This window comes from Pseudopodoces humilis, chromosome 4 (genome assembly GCF_049639895.1).
Source record: "Pseudopodoces humilis isolate 2021_Gansu_Grassland_sample_001 chromosome 4, ASM4963989v1, whole genome shotgun sequence".
In the NCBI taxonomy this organism is placed as follows: Eukaryota; Metazoa; Chordata; class Aves; order Passeriformes; family Paridae; genus Pseudopodoces; species Pseudopodoces humilis.
In genome coordinates this window covers 60,453,664-60,480,419 of record NC_142203.1, presented here as the reverse complement: position 1 = coordinate 60,480,419, position 26,756 = coordinate 60,453,664, and the positions used below count along the sequence as shown (strand labels likewise).

Sequence of the window (26,756 nt, the reverse complement as noted above, 5' to 3'; positions counted from 1 at the left end):
TTTGACAGTGTCAGGTTAACAGCTGGGACTCAAACGATCTTAAAGGTCTTTTCCAACCTAAACAATTCTACTATTCTATGGCTCTATGATCATTTGTATTAGTTCTTATCCTGTTGTAGTCCCATTGTCACTGGTAGCAACAGATAAATGTTTCAATGGATAAAGGATAAAATAAAAGGATGAAATACTGTAACTTCATCCTGAAATCTCTTTTGTGTGCAAGAAACTATCACTGAAGCATCTGAAGAGATGCAAAACCATTTTATAAATTTGATGAAAAAGAGTAAAAATCATCCAAAAATGTTTTCAAGGCATGCCTCTCCATCTCCTCCTTTCTCCTGACTTGCCAGTTGTGGATTCAGACGTTATTCCTTTATGATAAATGAAAGAGTATCAAGGAGTTGCAGGCTCTGCCCTAGGGCTTAATAGTCCCTGGCATGGTGATGGCCAGGCCAAGAAGAAAAGACAACTTCCAAATCCTTGCTCTACTAGGACTGGCCAAAGAGTGGCTGTTCCAAGTAGGCAGCTAGGATACAACCACCTTGTTTTGAAGCTGATGTGGACACAGATCTTTCTGTGTTGCTCTATTGGGAACGGCGAGAAGAACGACACAGACTCTCTTGTGGAGTTGAACTGGAGAAGTTTCTCCCGGTTTATTAGCTCAGCTCTTTTCTATAGACCGATACATGAAAGTACAGAAAGGTAAAACTCTTATTGGTCAGTGAACTAACACATCACCATCATTGGTCAGTGGGGTTCACCACCCCTCGACCTTCTCTTGCAAGAAAACAAGGAACAGACAAACAGCACCTGCAAGGCTGTCTTCTATCTCTGAGGATTGTTTTAATTCCTCCCCATGATTTCCCAGGCCACTTTCTCAGGTGAGACTGAGAAAATTATGTGGCGTGCTATTCCACAGGCACTGTGTTCTCTGCTTCATAGTTAGCATCCATATTTCTGTAAGTGGGACACCACTCATTTTCTGGAATCATGAATGGTCCCAGCAATTTGCTGAAATAGATGCAGGCATTGTGAAACTGTTTCTGTGGATTTGAGAGCAAAAGTGTACCTAATCTGCATACACAATGGCTGTACCATCACCAGCAGATTTACTCTGTCATTAATAGATAGACACAATAGACAGTGATGCTTTCAGTTGTTTTTCTTTTATTGAACAATAATAATATTACACTCTTTAAAACCAACTGACTTATCTGATTTACATTCAAGAACTTGTAATGTCATTTATGACACTATTGCAAAGTATTAATAATGGATGCAGTATTTACTACATTCTTTCAATATTTCTCATCAGTCTGCTGGAAGACCATGGGTTTGATCCTGCTCTCACTGAAATCAAGAAAAAAATTATTTTTTGTATCAGTAGATTAGAATCAATTCACTTGCTAGCAAATAGCCCAGGGTAACATTATTCCCTCTCAGACCCTAACATTCAATACAGGTTAAAATGTAGTGTTATGCTAGTTTGAGATTTATGTTTGTATGTCTCCAATTTTCATGGCAAGAGAACCTGCACCTTCATCCTGGCATTTGAATGTCTATTGATGTCATCATCCTCTTGTTGCAGATGAGCATAATTCGTGTCTGCTTTCCCAGGTGAATGCATCCTGTTTTCACAGATACTGACTTTGGATCCCTTGAAGGGCATGGGAATTTCAGTAGTTCATAGTTTTGAAAGAATGCTTTAGATCCTGAACTATGGGTGCTCTACTGTGTGTCCCTTCTTTCGTTGCAGTCGTTGTCAAAGTTCAGGCTGATTTCAAAGGAAATGTTAAAATCAAGCCACACCTCCAATGAGAGTGCTCTGTGTTAAAAGGCCATTCCTAAACTCATGGCATCCAGGTTCACTCTGACAAGTCAATTTTCATTATCTGTGGATTTGGTTGTTTTCAGACATATTAACAAGTCTTTCTCAGTGATGATTTTTGATTTACATGTATATCATCCAGCTTAGACTGAATGTGGGATTGCCCATTCCTGCAACACTCTAACATGTGGAAGTTTTTCTCCTGGCTGAAATGGGACCACTTGCTCATGCAATTGAGAGACAAAGGACTGGGTACCAAAATACTGTAGAGTCTGTGGCTGCACTATCACTTGCTGAGGGTCCAAGTCTTCCCTGAATCAAATAAATTCCTTGTGAGTCACATCTGGGCCATAGCCAGCAGTGAAGATGGAAAGCATGAAGGTCCCTTTGCTGGCCTCTCACCACTCTTCCCAAAGAAATGCAGATGTCACCTTAATGACACCAACTATCTGGCATATAGAAACATATATATTTAAATAATGATAAGCAGCTTCTTTTGTTTCAGATCCCCTTCTACAAATCGGTAGAATTTACCAATCTGCTGTTTCTCTGTACAAAATTTAACTTTAGAAATTCAACTAAATACAATATATGTCTGCAGTGTCTTGCCGAAGTTATTCACAATGTATAAACTGAAATGCTGGGTGTTTTCTCTCTGAAGAAAGGCATATTTGTCTCCGATGAATTGTCACCAAACTTCCAAAAACAACAAAATTGTTAACAACTAACGTTGGTTTATTTAATTTACACTGTTGTGCTTTTGTTGTTATTATTGTTACTGAACAAGGGTACACCTTCAATCTGAGGTGTTTTTTATATGTGTTTCTTTCATGATGGTTCCACATCAATAGTATCACTCACCCAAACTGTCCCCTTCATTCAGTGAGAGTTTTTCCAGCCTCAGGCTGTCAAGAGTCAACCTCTGGCATTATTTAAATGATTATGTTGGGTTTTCAGTATTACTATACATTCAAAAAGCCACAATACATTTCTCTGTTCAAATACTTATCAAAACAAATATCAAAAGTCATATACACTGTACAGTCTATTTTTAAGTAAACATTTTTCTCATTAAAAGCAGGTCACATTTGAGCTTCAAAGATTACATATTCATACATTATAGACCTACTTTGTTTTTAAAGTGTGTTGTTGCATATCCAATAATCTGTGAGAAATGCATTCACTTGAAAGTCTTACAAGTGTAGGTAAATATCAGCGAGGATTTAGCCATTTCATTACTGGAGAGCGAATAACTTTCTCTTTAACGAATTCCTCTTTTACAGAATTTCCATCCCCAGATGCCATGTCACTGTCTGAAAAAAACACAAAAATAAAGGTGGATTTCATGAATGTGAGAGCTTTAAATCATTGTCCTGCAGCAATGTTCCTGCAATGTTTTAGAAACACTTTGAAAAATCCTTAACTGACATGTTTGCAGTTTAAATTACTGCCAATTACCTTGTTGCAAGATTTCTACCAAATTAAGGGATGTCATATCTGTTTTCTAATAGTTTAAGCATGGGGCTGATGATTTGATTTCAGTTTCCAGTTCTGACTGTAACACTCACTCCAGTGTGACACAGGACAAAGCAACATACCCTCAATAACTACAGCAGTAAACTAAACTTCCCTGCAGCTATTCTCTGACTGAGGCCAGCTGGCGTGGAATAACCTGGTGCATGCCATGAAACTCTCTTACTCTCCAAAAATAGGTAAAAGATATTCAGTTTGTCCACTGGAAACAGCCCCTGGCTGAGGCTGATTCCTGAGCTGTGGCTGAGGTTTCTTGGCACAGCTAGCTGGCCTGGAACAAAGCGTGCTGTCCACTGCCCTAGTGTTTGACCATAGAAGGAGTCAGACTGCAGTGTACGGGACCATGCTCTGACACCTTTACGTTTGATAGTGGTCTTCATAAAGCATATGGGCTAGAAACTTGCCTGTCTAAAACACAGAAGCATTTACAGGTGTTTTAATTCACTGAAGATTGCTTAGATGCTATAGCTGCTTCTGAAGAGCACTTTTAAATGGAACCCTGAGTGACCACCCCATGGAGTACTATTCACAGCATCCCTGGTCTGCTAGCAGTGACAGACTTCTGAGAACAGAAGTCATTGGGAAACTTCTGCAAGAGTAAATAACAGTTTGTTTCCACTCACATGAGTATCTCATCCTGGCTGGGATAAGTCAAGCAGTTAAACATTGAGGTAGCAGAAAGTTTGGGAACAAAAATGAGTGGGGAAGAGAAAAGAGGAGGAGGAATTGATGCAAATAGGCTGTCTGGTAAGATTTGGAATATAGGCTAGATACAGAAAAAAGCAAGCACCATCATTATTTTGGCACCTCCAGTAATAAATAGAACAAGGAAAAGCAAAAGAACACAATCATATAGAAAAATGGAAAAATATCAGGGCTGATCAATCTTGTAAGAGGTTTTGTGGAGATTATTTTAAGTGCGATATATGCATAAGATGCAGAGGTTTGCTTCAATCTGACTTCCTTTTAGCAGAGAATGGGAGAAAGATAAATCTTTTATTAAGACAGTAAACTCCATACACATTAATATAACAGAAGAAAACAATAACTGCACACAAACTGCAGCTGGAGAAGAAATGAAATCCAAAGACGTTTAGGTGAAACCCTATAAAAGATCCCCACTAGGCTTAGGATTAAATCTCTGATTTTTTTTTTATTTCTTTTTTGATTCCTACACATTTGTATTTATTTTGGTTTGTGTTTATATTTAGATTAAACATCATTCCATAAAGCATAGCTCCATATCATCAGGTGGAAAAAAAGGGAAAAATTTTTAATCCCACCTTTAAAAACTTCAGTGATCTTTCCTTGGTGGATCAAAAACACTCCAGCTTCTCACACTCTTTTTTCTTTTTTTTTTTTTTTTTTTTTTTTTAATTCTGGACAGATCTATTACAAGCTTCAGATATAAATGTAAAGGAAATAACTTATTCCAGAGATAGTGACAGGTGATTACAATAAAACATTTAATAAAACCATTTACTGGCACCTGAAAACATATAGAGGTCTGTCCTCATGGGGGTAAAAAAATGTTGGTTTTACTACATATTAGATAATAGTAGTAAATGCAATGTAGTGAAATCCTGAACTGACTGATGCAAACCCTAGCACAGCCTCCCACTGTACAGGCGATGTACTGCTAGCACATGCAACAGATGCAAAGTATTTCAAAGTGTTTCTACCATGTGTCACAGCTCGCCTAATTCCTTGCCACATGTTAAGGAAGCTGTGAATAAGAAAAATAAACCTACCTTGTGTTGTTAATGGTTTGCACAGCTCCACCAAAGTACCTACACTTGCACTCACCCACCACAGAGCGGTAGTAGATCATGTACAAGGTGTTTTCTGCTAAAATCAACTGTCCCACAAAGTCTTACCTGCATGTGAAGACATTTTTCTTCGATTTGGAGGCTTTGAAGCAGACAGTTGAAAAAATGGGAACTTCAAACACTTCCCTGTTACTCTGTCACAGATGCCAGAGGGACAGTTGCAGGTTTTCCTGCATTCCATTCCATAGCTACCATAGGGACACTCTGGAAAAAAAAATACATAGCAAAGCAGTTCTCAGTAATCCAAGCCAGCTGCTGTCTTAATAGCTGCTCTGCTTGAATGTGGAAAACCTCTGAGTGGAGGTCAGCTGGACCTTAGCTACAGGATTTCAGCATGCTGACTGCTTTTTACAACTGTTTTCCAGTATTGACAAATCTTGACACATTTTATATACATGATTTTACTTCCTGTAATTTATTTCCTATGTGCTACTGGTAAGCCTTCTCTGAAACACCCTTATATCTAAATGCACTCTTACGTTAAATTGCCTTAGTTACAGGCAATATGAATATGTAAATATACAATTATAGAAGATTTAATTAAAATACTAGCACTGAATTTAGAAAGGAAGATGACTCCAGAAATTCCCTAAATTCACTGTGTGGTTCACTATGGTATTATCTGACTTTTGAGACTTAGAGCTGCGATCTGATGCTGGTGCAGGGCTGCTGTGGCCAGGGCCAGCAGTCAGGGATGCAGCCTGACCCTGAGGAGCTATCCAGCAAACTCACCCTCCATCTGGAGATGCTGCTGGGTCCTGGGGAGTAGCCTCCCACCCAACACCTTCTCAGACAGCAAAGTTCTGCTTTCCTGTGGCAGACAGCTCAGTGAATCTCCAGCCTAAAGAGTGTGTATGCCCTGAAGGGATCTCTAGCACTAAGGCAACTCCCTGGTTATGCTGCATCTGGTCACATAATGCCCCAATTCAAACCTCACATCCCTGAGCAAGCTTGTGGAGGAGCACTACACTGCAGCTCCTAGGATGGGAACAAACGTTTTCCAGAGAAAATTTAGTCAGGTACAAGAGATTTGCCCTGTCCCATAGCTGATGCACATCACATGCTGGGTCATATAACTTCCCAGAGGGTTTAAAATATGGCGTACAGCCCTTGTCCTCCTCTGCCTTGCTGTTGAATAGGATACCTTCCCAAAAACATTGCTAAAGAGACAGAGATTGGGAAAATTCACGTCTAACACACCTTTTCCAAACCCACAAACAGCTGATCATTTCCAGGAGAGGTTTGAGATATCCCAGGAGAAAGGCCTTTATGTTCAGACTGTCCTTGCCAACCCAAAGTACATGATCACCTTAGATGGAAAGGTCTGGAGAGCTACTGATTCACCTCCTGACAGCAAATGAATGACTATTCAGGCTGGACCAAGGAACCACCTAGCCCAGGTTTCCACAAAATTCTTAAGAAAGGTGACCATAGTAAGCACAAACAATACCTCTCTCCTCATTTTGTCTCTCCTTTTCAGCTATGGGACCTCCTGATCCAGACATAGTTTCTGTGCATATAACACCCCACAATAAAATTACCCTTTTCAGTTTTTCCAGTCACCTCTTGAATGAATGCAAACTTTTAACTTTGCCATACAGCCTAGGCAATATGAAAATCAAGCTAATGCACTGTAGCATAGCCAACATTTTACAATTCTCTGTGTATCAAATGAATATGCTCATATAAATGAAAAGCCCTAGACCAATCAGTTCCCTGAAATGGACTGCACAGTGAATCACTCCAGCATGGAGAATCTTACAGTGCCTCAGCATACTCCCCTTCCCAAGAAGAACACTGTTTGATCCGCCACTTGTCCACATAAAAAAAAACAAAATCCTGCCCAAGTAAAACTGTTCTTGTGTGCACATCCTCCCTGGGAGGCAAGTAAAGAGCACACACTACATGGAGCATCAATCTGCCTGCTGCAGGTGCTCAGCCAAGAGAGGTGGAATGCGAAGCTGTGCACAACAGCATAGAAACAAGTGCTTTGTGTGGAATAATCCTGGAATTGATGAGGCTCTTCAGATTTCATGAAGCTGAGATCTGAGTAAATTTTTCTTTTAGAAAGTTTTTCTTGAACAGGATCCTGCTCCTAAATAAATTGCAGATAGCTCCCAGTGTTTTAATGTAAGCAAATGTAAGGGCACCAAAAAGTATATTGCTTCTGGCCATAATGACATTGCTATTGATAATGTATGCATGTATGATGCACTCTTCTTATAATAAATAAAATATTGTTCTGGAATATATGCGGCCCATTTTAGAAATAAGAACCTGAAGAACAGAGTTCAGATCATTTTTCTTGAACTTCAAAGTAAATTGTTAACAGGAAGCCAGAGAGAATTTAGCCATCCTGCATCTGTCAATTATTACAAACATGGAAGTTATTAAAATGAGTGAATGACTTGGTATCGTATCTGCATATGCATATATGAAATAACAATATCTGACCCCAGAGAGACATTGTGCTATCTCAGAGCTGAGATGAAGAAAGAAAAATAATTCTTTCTTCTAAAATTACATCAATAATATTTAGTGGAAATAAATGTATGGGGAATAGAAGTTTTAAACACCAATTTACAGTTCTAAGTTAAGATATGGCTTTATTGAAGTTAATGAGAGTCTTTCAACTGACTGATTGGTTAAAAATCCAAACATCTTACTTCACATTTTCCACAGAGCATCCAAGATTCATCTGTTCAGATCTCAAGTCCCATAGAATTTCTTTTTTCCCATTCAAAGGGTGTTATTGCAAATAAACTTCTATGAGGAAAGTGAAAAGTACACACTAATTCAAAATAATTGTTAACAGAATTATAAGCAGTATCTTGCACTGTGGTAATTTCTAATAAACTGAAGATCAGTCAATTATCTCAGTAAAATTTCCTGGTGAGTGCACCAAAGATACAATCTTTATGTGTAAGTTCTACTCTTTTGCAATAAAGTACTAATTTTGGTTTTACACTCAACCATGCACATGAATTTATTTTAAATAAGGTAAATAAGTGTGTGCTGTTTGTGAATCAGCCTAAATGATTTTTGCAGCATCAGGTCCTAAGTCGTTCCTTTAAGTGAGTCTATTAATACTCCTGATATTTAACTGCCAAGATATTCCCACTTTTAAGGAAGTTATTCTAAGGCTTATCTGTATCTACTTACTGAAGTGGTACACAAACACAGCAAAACCCACTGCATTCATGCTTTGCAAATTCTTTTTTTTAAATAGTTTATTTTTTAAAAAAATAACCCTTCTTCTTATGGTTATAATTTCTTGTCACCTTTTAAAGATTACCCTGTTTAGGTGGAGCGAGAATAGCTCATAGATTAAAAATGTGGTTATAACCTCTGACTAAAGAAATCAGTATACAACATACCTGGAATAAAGTGAAAGCAGTGCCTGGCTGCTCATCTCACAGTCAGCTTCTGTTCTGTTATTGCCATCTTTTAGGCAAGGGGATTTTTGTTTGTCTCCCCTGACCCTAGGATGGCTGAGCATCTCAAAGGTAGGACCAAATTAAACAGGACAAAGCCTCCAGGCACTGAGGCAGTGCTGTTTTCTTCATCCCCCAGACCCCAAAGTGAGCATCTGGTCCCTGGGCAGGCAGCTGGCAGTGCCAGAGGGACCGTCACCTCCAGGAGTGTGCAGCTGCAGCAGGGACCCTGTGACAAGGATCCTGGATTCTTACAGGATTAAAGTCTTTATAATTTATATAAAGCCACTCACCAAACCAACAGAAAGAACAGGACTAATGCCTGGCTCTCTCAAGCCCCAGTCAAAAAACTCATCTCCAAGCACACCCTGTCTATATTTCCTAACACATGTCCCCAGGTGTAAAAAATATTGTCACATTAATAAATATGCCCCACTACATGTAATATCTTCTAATGATAGCAGGTATTTTCCCTCCTTTTTCTTGGCTAAGGGATGAGCTGGAAAAATCCCATTTTAGACTTTTTAAGCAAGAGGCAAACTCTGCATGTATGTTGCTGTCAAATTGCCACAGTGGGTGCATACAAAGTGAATATCATTACCTTTGCAGATACCAAATTCATCACCAAAGTCATCCTCCTCAGTGTAAAACTGGCACTTCAGCCCGGGACCACACTTGACACCATCCATACCCGAGACAGTACGATAGCAAGTCTCCCCCAGAGCAGCTGCACACACTCTGCAGCAGCCACAGTCATCCAGCACCGTTCGCTTACAGCGCGCAGTACTTTTGCATGCGTTACTGTCACAGGCATCGGGACAATCTACTGCGTATTTCGCACTCCAAGCAGCTCCAGCGTGCACCGGCATCAGGAGGAGTGTGAGGAACAGGAAGCCCTTCATGTCTTGCAGGGGTATATGCTCCATCCCAGAGAGCAGGTCTCAGTGCTCAGCCTGCTGGTGCCTCTTGCCGAGGGAAGCAGCGGTACAGATCCAAAGTGGTAGCTGCACACATCAGCCTACAAGTTTATGAGCTTTATAAAGTGTGTTGTCCACATGTTGCACCGTCGTCAGCTTCCTCAATCCGGCAGCGCTGCTCCTGCCAGCCTCCCTTGTTTCAGTTTATGAAATCCAGGATGAAGGTTGGATTAGCACTCTGCTGCCATCCAGGAATTGAAAAGCCTGAGCTGATGTAATCTGTTATGTTTAGTTGGTTGTTTTGCATGAGGACTAAAAACTCTCTCACATCCGTTTCAAATGCTCAAGGACGTTTGCCAAGAGTAAAAAAAAAGGTAAAAAAACAATCAACTCTGAGGAGGTTGCATACCTTCCTGCAGGACAGGGATTGCTCCGATGCTGGACACACTGCTGACAGGAGAGCTCTGCCTTGCTATCACAGCTTGTATGGCCAGAGGAAAATCACACTGAATCATCTTACTGCTGAGAGAATAATCTTTAATAGAATAAACCTTTGCCATACTCTTTTAGGGGATGTGGATGTTTATTTGGGGGAATTAAATGAGATCATGTAATTTAATAGCCAAGCTCAGATTTTTCAGTAGTTTTTTCTGGCTGCATTTAAATAGTACTTTTTAATCAGTATTTAAGTGGAGGTGAATTAAACATTTCATTAAATGGAGGTTAATTAAACATTGAATTAAAGATTACTGCTAGAACTAAAAACTGGACAAAGCCCATCATTTTGTGGGATCTTACACTGGAAGTTCAGGAGCAATGAGCTGCCCCAACCTCACAACCAAAGGGGAAATCCCCATCCGTCATCAGCACTGTCTGCACAGCATTAACACAGATCCAGGGGGCTAATTCTCCCCTGTTTACACCACTTCTATTCTGACAAACTCTATGGGATACTCTGATGTTGCTCTTCAATGAAATCAATGTAAATAAACAGAAAACAAATCTCAGTTTCCCGTGTTTTCTCTCTTAGACTATATCCTGCCAGAGCCTTGACAAGAAACAGCAAATAAGTGGAGTCCAGTGAAACTGATGAGCCACTGGAGAGAAGAAAATTTCTGCACTAAAAAAACCTACAGGAAAGGAAAAAAGGAATAAAGCTAGCCATATATAAATCTCTGAATACCAAAAGTTGTTGCCAGTGAAGTTAGTGGGAACTAAAGCAAACTGAACTGTGTATGACCAGCTTGTCACTTAGGAATCCTGTCTCTCAAGTGGGCTAAGGACTCTGCCAGTAGGTTGCCAAATAAAACAAAGGACTAGACTAGAAATACAGGAGAGAAGGAAAGCCTTTTCTTCATGAATGTAAATGTGAACTGATAAACCCTAAACCAAAATCCTTAATTCTTCCTTCTTGTAAAGATGTAGAAAATCAGCACACTGTATGTTGCGTTTGGGTAAGGTCTCATACTTGGAGGAGGGGAGGGTCTGGCCTAGTATGTTTAACACTTGTCAAAAGTAAATGAAAAAAAAAGTAAAAATAATTAAGCTGTTAGGTTGAGGTCTCATATAAACCAAGGAAGTACTATTGGTCAGTATGAGCCGGCAGCAATTAGCTCAATTAGTAGTAGACAGCTTTATCTTCAAAATACAAAGCAGCTATCCTCTAAGAAGTGAAAGGAATACTTCTAAGATGGAAATGAAAATTGCAGCTAAAACCAGAGGAGGAACACAAGTTTAAGTTTGAAATGATGAGATCAATTAGAAGTAGATGTCCTACCGCTGACCCCATGACAACTAAAATATTGCAAAAGAATGTTTAAAAAAAAACAACAACCAGATACTTCTTCCATAGTTCTCAGGTCAGCAGAATAATGTAAACCACTGCCCATGTCTGCTGGCATAGCATCAACTGAAATTGACTTTGGTTTATATTAATAGGTCAGGCTGTAACCTGTGGGGTTGAAGAGCCAGTGTAAATCCCACTGGGCAGTTCCTCGTTGGGAGAGAGATGCTAAGTTCAATCAGAGGGAGCACAGCTAAGGACAGTAACCCTCTTAATGCCCCGGCCAGATCTGCTTCTAGAGGGTGAAATAGCCAAAAATGATCGTTGCACAGTTGGTACATGAGACTTCACAGGTCTGCAGCAGTAAGGAACAGGAAGGCTCACCCTTAAGTCAATTCACACCTGCACTTCAAACTCATGCCAGCTTGCTCACTCGGGGGAGATAACAGATGATGTGTAGTGTGCAGACCCATCCACATATATACTTAGATATTTATGCCTGGTAGTAACTGCCAGCTGGTAAAATTCTATCCTGTAAATATTTGTGGGAATTGCTTCTTGTCTCAAACACCACACTAGATCTGAAAGGGCTACATTTCACATTTGGGTTTCTCACAGGAAAAATGTCCTAGAGAGATGATAAATAAAAAAATTACACACAGATGTGGTGAGGAAAAGAAAATGTAAAAGGAATCAGCACACTCCCCTAGCAACTAGCCAATATTATTTGGAATAAGATGGAAACTGTATCCTATGCTTGGAGCTAGAAGCCAAAGTAAATTATTACAATGGATTAAAAAAATACACGTAATGGAAGAAAACAATATGATCACATCAATGTCTGGATTATGCATGAGTATCATGGAGGAAATAAGGATACTATGATTTTATACACTGTCCATTGATTAAATAGTAAAATAAATACCATGTCACTATCCTTGGTTTTAATGTTTCTCTGCTGTTTTACCTGTTGAATCCATTATGCTTTCCTTTCCAGTGAAAAGTTTAATCCTATAAAACCCTGAACTAAGCTCTGAAAATTGATACAATGGGAAGTAATGAAGCTTTCCTAGATAACAACAGCTAAAAATTAACCACCATTACTTAACTTGTGGTATAAATTTATTTCAAAGGTGGAAGACCTTCTGGATCAGATCAGAGCTATCTTTTTTTTTCCAAATTTACAGCATAAATTGTCTTTTTTGCCAGCTTACATCATAATTACATCACCATATATAATGTTTGGCACTCCTTCTAGAAGCAGAAAAGGTTTCAACCCTTGGGTTCCATGCTGTACAGGGAACCAACAATCTAATATCAGTGAGTTGTGTTTCCAGCTGAATACTTCTGAGAAGCATTTTTCCAGTTCTTTTATAAATAATCTATTTCTTGAGCAAAAGCAGTCTGTGAGACAGTCTTGCGGTTGTTATTTATGCCCTCTGAAAAGTCTGACCCCACCTGTTAAAATTCCCATGAAATGGCAAAACTTCATGATACATGATTAGTCTGTGCTGGTATATGGTCACAGTCTCCTCACTAGATTAATAGATTTTTGTTCATTTTACTCTTTAGATAGACATTCACCTCCACTCTTCTGAACTTAAGAGTTCTGGCCACTGTTGCTATCCAGCATAATGCATAAAGTCCAGATAAGCAGAAAGAACTAATATCTCTTTAAACAGAGAAATAATTATTGCATGACCCTTGTTTCTAATTTTCAAAAGACAGTCCCTAAACTAAAAATATGTTGCCGCACATTCCAGAACAATCCAACCTTTTCCCAGGCTTCCTTTTCAAAAAGCCGTAAGCACAATGCTATATGAGAAGCAAAAATTCAAAGGGAAATGCCGAAAGGAAGCTGAGCTGCAAAGTCCAAAATGAAAAGCCAGAAATAGGAAGTAAGAGATAAGAATCAGGAAAGTGAGATAGCGGCAAGGACTCCCCTTTGTATGATTTCTTTTCTTGTATCTTTTCAATGAATTACTAATTACTCTTTGTTTCAGCTGTAACATAGCAACACCACTCTGGTAAAAATAGGTGCTTTGGGACATTTCCTACTTGCTGAAGGCAAGAGATGTTTACATGCTTTCTCCAGGCAGACCAGGTGCTATGCAGAGAGCTGGGTAGGCACAAACTGCAGGAGCTACCATAGAAAGGACTGGATATGCTGGGTTACCTGCACAGAGCCTCAGGAATGGCAGACACAGCTTCTTTGGAGCACAGCAAAAATACGCTTGCCCTTATGTCCATGTGCAAGTATGTGGCATGTCCAACCTGGGAGCTGCTAGCCAAACCTACTGCACATGATTTATGCTCTGAGTTTTCCATTGAAATTGAGCTGAACCCTGTCAGGTCTGTGCTGCTTACTGAGCCCATGTGGCACAGTCCTGCTCTTCCATGGGCTCCAGTCATAGCTGGCTCTGCAGGACCTCTGCCCTGTGTCACCTCTTCACAGAACAGGTATTCCCAGTGATTTCACAGTCACTGCAATGATCTGCATAGCAGAAATCTCTGGCTTTCTCTCAATTCAATTACAAACCAAGTCAAATAGTTCTTCTATGCTTGGAGAAGGTGTTCAAGAGGCAAAAAAAGTCACAGAGTGGTGTAAAAGTTCTACATGGCAGCAAGGGTCAATTTTTTCCGTGTTGGGCAAGTGTTGGGGTCAGAGGTGCAGGATATGTGCCCTTATCTGTGATGCCTGGCTCTGACACCCAAGAGAGCACTGAATTTCACATAACACCATGGGGACAGCTTTTAAAGTTAAGTAGAGAAACTGGGAATGTGAGTGTGTAGGTTGGACGGAGTTTTCTTAAGTCGCTGGGTGAGAAAGTTAGAGTTTAAGGTTTAAGCTATTTTAGAAAACAAGAGACAAGATGGAGGACTTAGGGCGTTGTCCCTTTCTTCTTCTTCTTCATCCTCTTCTAAGGGTTTTTGGGTAATAATGAGTGATTGGATAAAGAATGCAGCAGTGCAGCACACAGGTATCGGGTCATTGGATCGCTAAGAAAAATAACTTACTTTTACATTTGATTATTGGATAAATAGATATATAAAGACCTTGAAGAGATTCTTCGTTAGCCATTTTGCACCTCTCTATCTTAGTGTATGTAGCTCCTTGTATTCTGTGTACATGTAATATAGATGAGGAAAGAATAAACAACCAAGTCCAAACAAGAGAAAACTGCCCCTCTCATCAATCTCAGTCCTGAGGAAAAGAACCCAACCACCAGTGTCACATCCCAACAGGCAAGTCTGAGTTTGTCACACACAACAAATATGTAGTTGATTTAAATGGGGAAATAGGGTGAAAAAATATGTTGTGACTTTCTTATGCAGAAAACTTTCTTTAATACTTTCAAGATATCTACATTTCCAGAGGAAGAAAGGTGTTTCTGTGCCCAAGATCTCCAAGATCTATACCAAAGGATTTCTGAACAGTACAAGAAAGTGACATACTTTTTCTATAATTCAGAAAATTTGCTTCTCTGGATACAATATCTGGTCACTCACAGCCCAAAACTCTGCCTTCACGCACCCCCCCATCTTATCAATATTTTTGTCAGGAGCTGTTCCTTTTGTGATATTACTTGGTTCTAGAAATCTAAATCACAATAAGTCATAAGTACACCTATGGAGAAATAAAGCCTGTCCATATAGAAAAACACCTATTCAGGACAGACCTTCAAATATTATGTTTCTTTATCAATAAAAAACCCGAAGATGTTCTGTTTATTTATCAATAAAAAGCCCCAAGATATGAATGATGACTCTGCATGTTCTGCTTAGAGGGTCAGGTGTCCATATGGTAAACAGGTTTACTGCTAAGGTGGCAATTTTGTCCTTCACTGTTTGACATAGTGAACTGATGTAGAAACACACACTCATTTCTCTATTGCCATGAAACCTCTGTTCTCAGTTGTTTTCTGCAGAACTAGAAAAAAATGTATTAGATTTGAAAAAACATTTTCATCTGGACATAAAAAATAGCACAGCAGTCAGTAAAATTTCAAATACAGTATGGATTTTATATTTTTTCTATGCAGTCCAAATGGTAATTATACTCTGATTCTATGAGTCCCTGATAATTAAGTCAAATTCCCACTGAATACATATTTTTTCTTGGTACCTGTGCAGAATCTGAAAGTGCACTGTTTGATTTTCAGTTCCTAGGTATAGATATTAGAATCAGATATTTTAGGATTGGTGGGAAGTATACTTTTGCTTGCAACTGAAGTTGATTTTGATCTCTGTTTTTTAAGATAAAAAAATTGGTAACTCTATAAACCCTTATGGGAATAGGACCATATCTTAAGTAATAATGTGATTTCTACTTTTCTGTACTAAAACATGTCTTTTGAAACTTCATTGCAGTTAAGTAGTGTTATTGTCTTACAACACTCTGCAAATGTTTTTGCCATGCTTTATATATAGTTTAGACTTGACTAAGTAGCTATTTCCTGTAACGAATGACAAACCTATTAAAAGCTTCTTGTGCTCCATGTGATGCTAACAAGCAAATCTGTAGTCATATGTGTGTGAAATGTTGAGTTGTTTAAGTTAGGGTTAGGTGTCTGCATGAGCTAATGTTTCCATGTATTCTTTGCAATACAACCAGGATTATTTCCATTGGCAGAGAAAAGTCAATCTGAGGTAATTAATTTAGATAAGCAAACATATCAAATTTGTATCAATCATCATTTTTCTTTAAGAAGAAATCTCGCCTTTCATAAGTACTCATCTTTGAAATACGGAAGTTTTCCAGAATGATTAGATGATCTCAGAAAGGCCAGAGGAGGACTTCTGCATTTCCTAACACAACTTCAGGGAAGAGTCAGACAAGGTCTGAAAGGAGTAAGCACAACAATGAGAACTGTTTTTCAGTTTTTTTCCAGTGTTACACTTACTTTCTTTCCTTGGGATGAGTGGCTGTTTTATTTTTACTTCTCTCCGCCCCATAATCTCTCTGGCTCAGCCTCAGCCCTTACTGTACTGTTTCTCTCCTTTATTATACCGTACTTTCTCTCCAATCTATGCACAAATTTACTTATGCCATACACAAAAAATACCCTAAAAATAAGAACTCAGTAGACAGTGTTTCTTTATTCCATCTTTATTGCTTTCTCTTGTTCACAGTCTTCACACTCAGTCTATCTTGTCTATACCAGCTGAAGCCCCTGAGATTTCAGATTAACTGGAGCAAAGCCTTGTTAAGGGAGACTTTTGGCAGATGGTCCTCAGGCCATATACAACTCTATAAACCCTTATGGGAATAGGACCATATCTTAAGTAATAATGTGATTTCTACTTTTCTGTACTAAAACATGTTTTTTGAAACTTCATTGCAGTTAAGTAGCGTTATTGTCTTACAACACTCTGCAAATGTTTTTGCCATGCTTTATATATATGAGTTACTCATGCTACATGAGTTGGTATCCACTTCAGTGAATAGGTTTGGAAACAAACTGAATTAATATCTTGACTTCCATAAAAAAAGACACCAGCCAGAGTCTCCAAGAACAATGCAGTTGGAGGGACCTAAGACAGGACCATTTGTTTCCCAAGTGTGGTGGAAAGATTTCCACTCATATGCTTCCTACCTTCTTTTTCCTTTGCTCCATAAATCATATGGCTCTGTTTGCAAATATTAATTTTTTTTTCTTTCCTGGAGCACACATATTATAGGTGAATGCTGACCCAAATAACATAAGTGCTGTGTCACTTATTTCAGCAGGGTCAGGATTTCACTATGCATTCAATGCTTTATGATCTCTGCTGTGTGTTTTTAGGGAACTATGGAAAGGAATGTTTGCAAACAAGCACTAATCAGAAAGTAATGAGGAGTAGCAGCTGCATGTTTCCTGTGACAAATTTGCTCTCATTAAGAAACAAAACCTTTCTACAAAGAGCCTAATAACTTCCAAATCTATTTTGGCTTGTATTTCATTATTTTCAGCTTTCTTAATATATTTCTAAAAGAGGTGTAATAAATAGCAATATTACAAGCGCAGAACACAACCTTACATCTTTACTCAGAAATGTGATAATTTATATGCACTTATATACACTCAGCATATATGAGAGAATAAAATACAATACATGAGTAAACCTTTTTTCTTTTTAATTTTATTCATTGATCAACCTTAGTTATTTGATCAAAACTTGATGGTAATTTTCAGTCATTTAACCAAATGCCCAGATTTATTCTTTAAGAAAACTGCTTGGGGAAAAAAAAATATGAATGAAATATACAAAGCTGGAGCTGTCTTTCCAAGTTGTGAATTTCACAGACTGAATATGTGATTTCTCCATAATGGCACATTATTCTTCTCTTTTACTCTGTCTTCTGAATTGTCAGCAACTGGAGTTATTTTAGACGTTTCCTGACTATGATAGAATAAGCTTTTTAAGCCAGAAACATTTCTGAAACAGTTCACAATCAGATGTATTTTCTTAGATGATTTATTTAAAACCAGATAGCTGCTACCCCGTCCTAAGTTTTAATTGTGCCCTGCACTGTGTTATGGATCCTCTTCCCTGCACAGGGCTTGGTCTATAATATTTTGGACTATGAACACCGGGTAAGTATCTCATCCAAACTGTAAAGAAGCTGCAAAGGGAACAAAGAGAAAGGTAAGCTGCAGATAGTTGCTGATAATAGGAAACAGCTCCCAAAGCTGTGGTGTACAAGATGTTCCCTCATGTGGGTGAATGGTCATGAGGCTACTTGGACCAGAACTGAGCAGAGTACCTTCAGTGTATAGCTATACCAACTTTCAGTTTGCTGTAGTGCCTTGTTCTCTTTTAAAAACATGAAATGTTTGGTTTTATAATTAATAATGCATTGGATGTAAAAATAAGAAGTCCCATTTTCAACAATCAGCATAAAGGAATAGGGGTTTTTTGTTTGTTTATTGCCTATGATAAGTGCTTGAAACAGGACTTGGAAACCACTGACTGTGCAGATGGAAACACTTTCAAAGTCACCAGAAGAGTTTGTCTGGGCAGACACTTCCCAGGATGGATAAGCTGCAACCCAGCATCATGAGGGAAAAACCCAACCAGCACTGCTGGTGGAATAACAACCCTTATGGAAATTACTGTCCCAAATATAAGTATCAAAATGGGTAAGCATTTCTGTGACCCTGACTTCAGTAACTGGGTGCAGGAAAAACACTGGGAAGGAAAGAGGTCTGGAAGAAAAACAATTTAAATATGGCTTTAAAACTTAGTCTAGCTTTTGCATTTTCTTACCATCATCAGTGCTCTCACCTTGTTCAGGTACTGTCAATATTTCTGCTCAATGAGGCCAAGACTACTCAAAAAGATCAACATAATTGTTCATATGCCAGATTAGTCTGTTAGAAAGTTTGGTGTTTTTTAGTAACTCAAGGTTCTGATGTAGAGTGCCTGTCAAACCTCAGTGTGGCACTTCCAGACAGATTGTCGCTGCAGCATTCCACAGGACAGCTCCAACCACATATTTCTACTCCTAGAGGAGCACAAATACCACTTCACTCCACTCCACAGTGAATGTGGTAGCCTCTGAAGCTGATGTACCCAGAATCACGAGCACCACAGTGCCCTGTATCACCCTTCTCAGCACCCTCATGTTCTCAACTACCTACTTTTTATTATAGAGCCATACCAAGGAAACTAGGTTAGAACCCAACTAATATTGAAGAAAGAAAATGAACAACACATTGGTATCAGCAATTTTCTCTTCTTTTTCTGTCTGTGCAATATCTTCAGTGATGCAGGTACAGTTGCTGCCTCCACATTATTCTTTTCATTATGATGTCGATTGTACATTGGAGGAATTTGTTGGCAAGGTCTGAACCACTTTGAAAGACAGGACCTCTCACAACCACAAGTGAAAAGGAAAAGTAAAGTTTTTCTACAGACCTCCATCAGCATGCCCAACGTTCTGAGAAAAATTATGAGCTCAGTGCAAGTATTTGTTACTTGAACACTGCTAAGACCAGTATCCAAAAAGGACTGTGGCTTTTGGCAAGGGATGCCCAAGTGAAAGCCATGTCCCTGTCAAAGTGATAGTGTCACAGGTTTTGCACACATACTAGTTCAAAGTCCACCCTATTTTCATTCTTCTATTTCCAAAACATTTCTGCTTTTTTTCTGGTATCAATTTTCTGGAATTCTTTCTGAGCTAAAAAAAAATATCTGTTACTTTTGTCTGTAACACTTTGAGACAGACTGACCAGTACATCCTAACAGGTAACATCTTCTACATTGTTTCAAGATAACCTCAGCCAACAACCATGTACCATTTTTTCTTTTAAATGGAATTCATAGAATCATTTGGATTGGAAGAGCCCCTAAATATCATCTATTCCACCTCCCCTGCCATGGACAAGATCACCTTCCACTAGATTACATTGCTCAAAGCTCCACCCAGCTTGGCCTTGAACAATTACAGAGACAGGGGAACCACTTCTGGGCAAACAGTTCCAGATCCAGTCACTGTCCTCTGAGTAAAGAAATTCTTCCCAACATCTCATGTAAATCTACTCTCTCTCAGTTTGAAGCCATTCTCCCTTGTCCTGTCACTACTTGCTCTTGTAACTAGTCCCTCTCCATCTTTCTTGTAGGCTTCCTTCAGGTATTGGAAGGCAGCAATTGGGTGACCCCAGAGCCTTCTCTTCACCAGGGTGAATAATTCTCTGAGTGTTTCCTCACAGGAGAAGTGCTCCATCCCTCTGATCACCTTCATAGGTCTTCTCTGGACTCGTTAATTAATAGTTAATGAAATACTCATAACTATTACTTTTTAATACAGATTTAATTATGAGTGCATAAAGCAATATTTGATTTTTTTCATTTACTGATATTACTACTGCTCTAATTATTACTGTCTTGATTTTCTGTGTGGCTGCAAAGAAGCTTGGTTTTTTATTGAAATAAAGGTGCTGTAAGAATGTGTTAGTAGGGCAAATTTTCTTGCTTTTTACAAGAAAATGTATTAATAATCCATAAGAACGAAGTCTCTGAAAATCTATTGTTTATATATTAAATATAATATATGCTTTTGTAAGTAGCTAAGGTATATAAATTCCTATTGTATTATTATAAAAGGGCTTTTTTTTTTTTAATAAAGGCCTTTTTGTCCATCTTTCTGTGGTTCCTTGCTTTGAAAAAACCTGTGCCACCTTGAAATGTGATAAAATTAACCTACTTGTAGTTTGTTAGACATTAATTCTGAATTGCATAAATAAATCCAAAAGGAGCTCATTCAGATGATTGTGGGGTTATAAGTGTACTGGGATAGAAGTGTCTGAACCAGTTGCCTGGTCACTGATGAAATTAGGATGCATATTTGAAATTAGCAATCTGTAATTAAAAGATAAGCAGACACACGAAAATGACTTACTGTAATTTGTCCAACTATGATGAACTGACTAATTCAGAGTTTGAAAGAGTCTTCTGAGTTTATTTCTTTTTGGTAAGTATTCAATATAATTATCTTTAAAATCTGATGGCTTGTTTGGTTTTAATTCTGTTTTCTAAATCTTTCTTCCTGATGCCAGATTGCATTGCCCAAAAAGAAGGTTACTTTTACAGCTTGCTAGGTAGCAGGTGGCTCTGTAGTCAGAAAATAAAACAAAGACTTTAACTAGAAATTATGGAGGCAGTCCATGCTTCAAACATACCATCACACTTTCAGGAAACAATAGTTGTTGACAATAGATATTGACACCCTCTGTACTAAAAAATAGAAGCTTATGCTTATGCATTAAGCATAACATGCATTAGATGTACAACCAAAATTAGTACAAAACATCAGGCACTACTGCTCAGCACAAGAGCAGGAAGAATCTATGCACTAAACCTGACTGGCATCTGCACCCCAGTGTGACGTGTATGAGCTGTCAGTCCCCTCTCACAGACAAAGGTGAGGGCTGCGTGTCAGCAGCACTGTGTCCTCTGCTCAGTGCCACACATTACAGGTCAGTGCTGTTTGTCAGCTCTTTGCACAGCCTTAGGGGCTGCCCTCTATGCCAAATCATGACTATGTGACAGGAAACGAGCGAGTCAGACCTCTCAGAATATTATCCTTAAGACATACTGCTTACTTACAAGACCTAAGTAAAAACAGATACAGAGGCAAAAGAATGACCGAGAAGCTCTGCACAGACAAAGCTGAGAAGTGGGGACATAGACAGGAGCATATGCCTGGCCAAGGGCAGAGGGATTCCTGAGACAGGATCCCTTAATCCTTAATCATAAATTCCCAGTAAAGATAAAAATAGCACAGGAGAGCTGGTCTGGTAGAAGAGGCCAGTGTTTAGGAACTGGGAGGATTGCCCAAGGGGACACCTCACAGGCACCTAGAGAATAATGTCAAGGTATATTGGGTTAAAAGAGACAAGACTAAATTTCTGTCACTGAGTGGAAGTGGAATTACAAATGCTCTGTTAGTATGTAGTAAACTCTGCCACAAGCTGCTGAAAATCTGTTCTTCTCAATCTGGTAAAAAATGTGTTTCCAGCTTAATTTTTTCAGGCTTTGTTGGTGTTTGTAACGGCAAATCTGTAACATCCATGGAGCTACTCTCTGTGGCTTTGATCTCAGTTCTGAGAACCAGCCCAGCAGTGCTTTCAGCAGTGAATGACACCTGCGGTCACCTCTTTTTCCTGGACCTTTCTTCTGCCCATCTCCAGCAGCAGAACCAGTTGTCCTTCCACCATTTGGAAGAGGTGCTAACAAAATGCAGAACTGTGGGACGCTTTGCAGGACTCCTTCCACTCTCCCTGACCCAAAGTACCCCTCCTCACAGGGAGAGGTGGGAGGGCAGGCATTCTCTCAAGACACTGGTACTTCAAAGCTAGCAAAGACTTCCCTCCCATTCCCTACCTGGGTAGGGAATAAAGCCTCAGGGTGGACAGAAATTCAGTGAAGGCTGCTGCTTGCTAACTGTTGCTGGGGAGAGGCCCTGGAGGCTGAGATGGGGTCGGGTAAGTGTGTGGGTAAGTGGGTGGGTGTGTGGGTAAGTGGGTGGTTTAATGGGTGGGGGATCCACAGGGGCTGGGCAGGGGCAGTCGAGCCTAGCAGTGATACTCTTCCACATAATCCATCACCCATAAACAAAAAAATGTGATGATGTGAATGAAGTAATTGCAGGAGATCACACACAGGAAGCCCAGCATCTGAACTCTGATCTAACCCAACTCAACTGTTGGACTGTGGTTTACAGACTTTATCAAGCAGTCTTTTCCATCAGTGACAGAGACAGGCTCTGCTCACATGAGTGAGGGTGTGAAAGTCTTGCCTTTGCCAAGTTAAACACCGGTTGGTGGCCATGGGGCTTCGTGGTGTGATGTCTCCCATCATTTACCTCAAACAGTTAAAAGGGACTAATTTGTGTTGCAATATCCTCTGAGACCCCCAGGTGTAAAGTGAGAACAATGTACATTATTCTTCCCACTTTTATATACCTTTTGCTTTTTTCCCTCAGTTTTTCCCAGTTCTCTCTGTATTACTGTGCTGAGCCAAATCCCACTAACATCATCTTAAGGTCTTCCTTCCCACAGCCTTAAACAAGAGCTGGGTCTAAGCCCCCACACACCACAGTGGCAGATTTTATTGTGCTATGGCCAATGACCAACCCAGTTTTGTAGTGTCCAACTGCTTCTTTCCTGCACATATATACTTTTTGAGCTCGTTCTGCTCTGCTCAGGATTGTGACACAGCTCCTGGTGAATAATCAAGGCCAGTAGGTTGTTGTGCTGTAGTTATTTACTCATGCCTCTGCAACATCCCGAAGTTTACAGCATTTGATAGAAGCACAGAAACCCTGAAGGTGGTCATTTCAAAAAAAGGCCTAGAAAATATTTGGCAGGTAATGGAGTACAGCAAGCTAACAACAGATTTCTTCAGAAACACACCAGGTCCTTCTGTTACCAGAAGTCTGTTGAAATCCATAGCCAGAGTCCTGCTTGTTTTGACAGATGTTAGATAGGAGCTGTGCTAAAGAACTATAATTACATCTCTTACAATCAGGATTTATACTTTTTGGGTAAACTATTAACTGAAAGCATGAGATTATGAGCCAAGCTGGAAGACTGTTTAGTTGATTTGATCAACTAAACAAAACAAAACCCAAAAAACCAAACAAAACCAGACCAAACATCCCACCTCCAAAAAAAACCCCACATGCACAGCTACAAAAAAAAAACAAACCACCAAAACAAACAAACAAAAAACCCAAGGAAAAAAGGACAGACGTTATTTTTATCTCTATATTTGTATTTTTATTATGAAGACTATTGGAAAAACTGGTTCTCTCTATTTAATATTTTAGCTCTTTGAAATTGAATTTAGATAAATAAAGAAATAAATAAACATTCAATGATGGTAAAATGAAGTATTTGGGGTTTAATAAAATTACAGATAAATATTTTAACATTTTAAGCTTCTTTTTTTTTTTTTTCAATTTTTTCTCATTCAGCAGACATCTCATTCACATTCAGTCTGAAACTGAACTTTTGTGTACATACACATTAACAAATATTGCTTTATCCCAGGTGCAATGAATACTTCCCCATCCCAGTGAAAAGTAGAGTGGAATCCAATACAAATTATGTTTTCTAAGTGGCAGTCTCCTGTTAAAGATTAGTAAAGGTGTTATCTGTATAAATGTGGGTATTTTGAACTGTTCTCATAAAGCTGTGGTGATGTCAGCAAATCTGTAAAGCTGGGAGGAACATTTCAAAGGAGGTGTGTCAAAGCAGCAGGACCCAGCTCTAATGCACAGCACAGTATTTGTTAAAATGCTCTTGACTCTTTCATGGATCTGTCATGGGAAATGGTTCTTTTTATCCTGTCAATAAATTCTTCGGTCAGCTGTGTAGAAACTCCAGGTATGCTTGAATTTTCATGTTCTTCTCCAAAAGAAACCATCCCCCAGTGCTGACCAGCACAGATTAATGGCCCACCTGAATCTTCCTGGAAGACAAATAAGAAGTAGCTGTCAGTGTGTCCATTTCTCTCCAGAGGAGCATGCAGTGCCACCTGCAGTGCACAAATGTTGGAAATGCTGCCTCTAACCTTTTCCAACCTATGAAATCGAGCATCTGGCTTACATCACCTCATGAGAGTTGGTTGAGGAATAGAGGGGTTGCTTTTCAAACCTGAGGGAGCCTTTGGTGCAAATGCTGTGGACCAGAAGAGTGCTATCATAATTCTATTTCAAAATGTATTTTTTATTGCTGGTATAAATTGATTCTCACTTCTTTATCAATTGTCTCTTCTGGATTCAGCACAGAGAGCATCAAAAGCAAGATCCAAACAGGCCTTTTGGGTATGCAGTTAATTCTGTCCTACTCAGATGCTGACTCCTGGAAAGGATCAGGTAATTGAGACCCTGATCACTCTGCTTTTTCTCCCATAACTTCAGGTGGTGTCTAAGGAGCTAAAGAAATATACCTGAAGTAAGAGATAATCCCAGGCTCAAATTCCCGTACTCTCAATCCTGATTGATACACTGACCTAAACTGAACAGGTTTTGACATGCCTTTTTCACTGCAATAAAGTCTCTCATAAATGTGGTTAAAATCACTTACAACATGATCAGCCTCTTAAGATGTCTAACACCAGTTTGTTTCCAGTGAAAAGTGAACCATTGTTAAATATATGCCCGCCGCTTCATAACTTTACTTCTTACCTCACAAGCATCGCTTGGATATAATTTACTTTTCCCTGTAGCACACAACATGCTGTTGGTTATTTTAGGGTCATTGGCACAATGTTTGTCACAGCTTTTTCTACTGACAGTTTTAAGGGTTGTCTTCTGGAGGTGTTTTGTTGGCTTTCCTGGTGATGTGTGTTCCCAGCCTGCCACCTGGTAGAGTGTGCCAGGTTCAACATCTACAAAAGAGTCAGGCACAGGCAAAATTTGCATATATTTATTTAGCTTGGCAGTATCATTCAACTAAAAAGGAAATAAGAAAGAAGGAGAAACAAGGGAAAGCCAGATTTCTTTAGCAGAGAGGAAGGGAAGTATCATCTAGTTTCAATTCTCATTTAGTCTCATTTTACCAATACTTCCCTTAAAAATCACTTTTTACTATTTAGGAACTGATCCTGAGCTTAATTGCCCCTTTGAAAATTCAGAAGACTTTCCATAGTAGCAGTGCAGCAATTTCTCATCTATGGCAGCTTTCCATTGGATGTGGTGAGAAATGTAAAACCTACATGGGAGTTAGGTTGTTGGATCTATGTCTTGTTCACAAACCTAACTTGTCACTAAACTTCAGTGTTGAAATCAGATTCTGGTGCTTGATTGGCAGAAAAGTCTGAAAGCACAGTGCAATGTGCCCATGAACAAAGATGAAAACAAAAGCTATAAGCAATTAGACACAAAAGCAGCAATATAACTGAGGAAAAATCAGGTCTCAGTCTATTCAGACTGCCAATTTTTGCTCTGAGAGAGTCTAAAAGGTTTAAATGATTCCAACTGTCTGTGTTTTGTTGGCCTTTGCCTGGCAGATCCATCCTTTAGCAGAGGTCAGTTTAAGCCTGTAAATGAAAGCACAGCCAAACCCTGAGATATATCCTCATTGTGCTTGTGGTAAGGGCTCACAGCTACAGAGTAGACATTCTCAGTCTTACGATCACTGCACCATGATTCATTTCACAGGGTGGTTCTCAACTAAACGATTCTGGCTTTATACCTTCCCAAAAATGCACTCCAACAAATCAAGAATTGATTTAAAAAAAAAAATAAATCTTTGCAGTTATTATTGGCAGTGCTGCTGGAAAGTTACAAAGATGGAAAGCTTATTCCAAGCCATTTAATACTCCATTACTGCAGAAGAGTAGAGATGGGAAGTAAGCTCTAGTACTGTCCCTGCTTCCTGTCAGATTCAAAGGATTTTGTGGTATCCATATGATTCTGGAACAGAGTTGTGATTTTCAGCTCTAGAGATATTGCCTCCTAGTGATCCATTTCAGTCTTGTGTTCACAGATACCCTGTTGCTCCTGACAAGTGGCCACAGGAGAAGCCAGTGAGATGAGCCTGTTCTACACTGACAATGAAGCAGATGCAGAATGCTCACTAATATCTGGGGGAAGGAGTTCCTCAGAGATGGGCAGTGACCAGGTGCTTGAGCCACAGATGGCTGTAAATGTTCCAGCAAGCACAAAAAAGGACATGCTTACCTTCCTCTCTGTGTCATTGCCGTGTCAAACTAATGATGCCATCTAAATACTAAAAAACAGGTGCCAGTCATAGAATAACAGAACCACGGAATGTTATGGTTGGAAGGGGCCTTGCCACGGGCAGGGGCACCTCCCTGTAAATTCAAATTCTTGCATCCCTGCCCCACTCTGGCATCAGATGATAATTCTGGCAAGGACATTTTCCATGCTTCATTCTGCAGTGTCCTGAGCCTTCTCCAGCCTGTGACCACTCTGTG

The 26,756-nt window shown here is 39.4% G+C and overlaps 1 protein-coding gene across 1 annotated transcript; it reads right to left on the bottom strand.

Moving 5' to 3' along the window:
- Positions 1-1,147: 1,147 nt before the first annotated feature.
- ESM1 (endothelial cell specific molecule 1) lies at positions 1,148-9,719 on the bottom strand. The gene is made up of 3 exons (XM_005531154.3): positions 9,226-9,719; positions 5,239-5,394; positions 1,148-3,141 (listed from the first exon to the last, which is right to left on the bottom strand). The coding sequence occupies exons 1-3, from the start codon at positions 9,548-9,550 to the stop codon at positions 3,041-3,043; spliced, it is 582 nt and encodes a 193-aa protein (XP_005531211.2). The 5' UTR covers positions 9,551-9,719; the 3' UTR covers positions 1,148-3,040.
- Positions 9,720-26,756: the final 17,037 nt, after the last annotated feature.

Coding starts and splice junctions, on each gene's coding strand:
- ESM1 (XM_005531154.3), bottom strand. CDS start 9,550: ATGGAGCATATACCCCTGCAAGACATGAAGGGCTTCCTGTTCCTCACA. Junction 5,395..9,225: donor TGAATTTGGTATCTGCAAAG/GTAATGATATTC, acceptor TTTTTTTTCCAG/AGTGTCCCTATGGTAGCTAT. Junction 3,142..5,238: donor AAAAATGTCTTCACATGCAG/GTAAGACTTTGT, acceptor TGTTTTTTTCAG/ACAGTGACATGGCATCTGGG.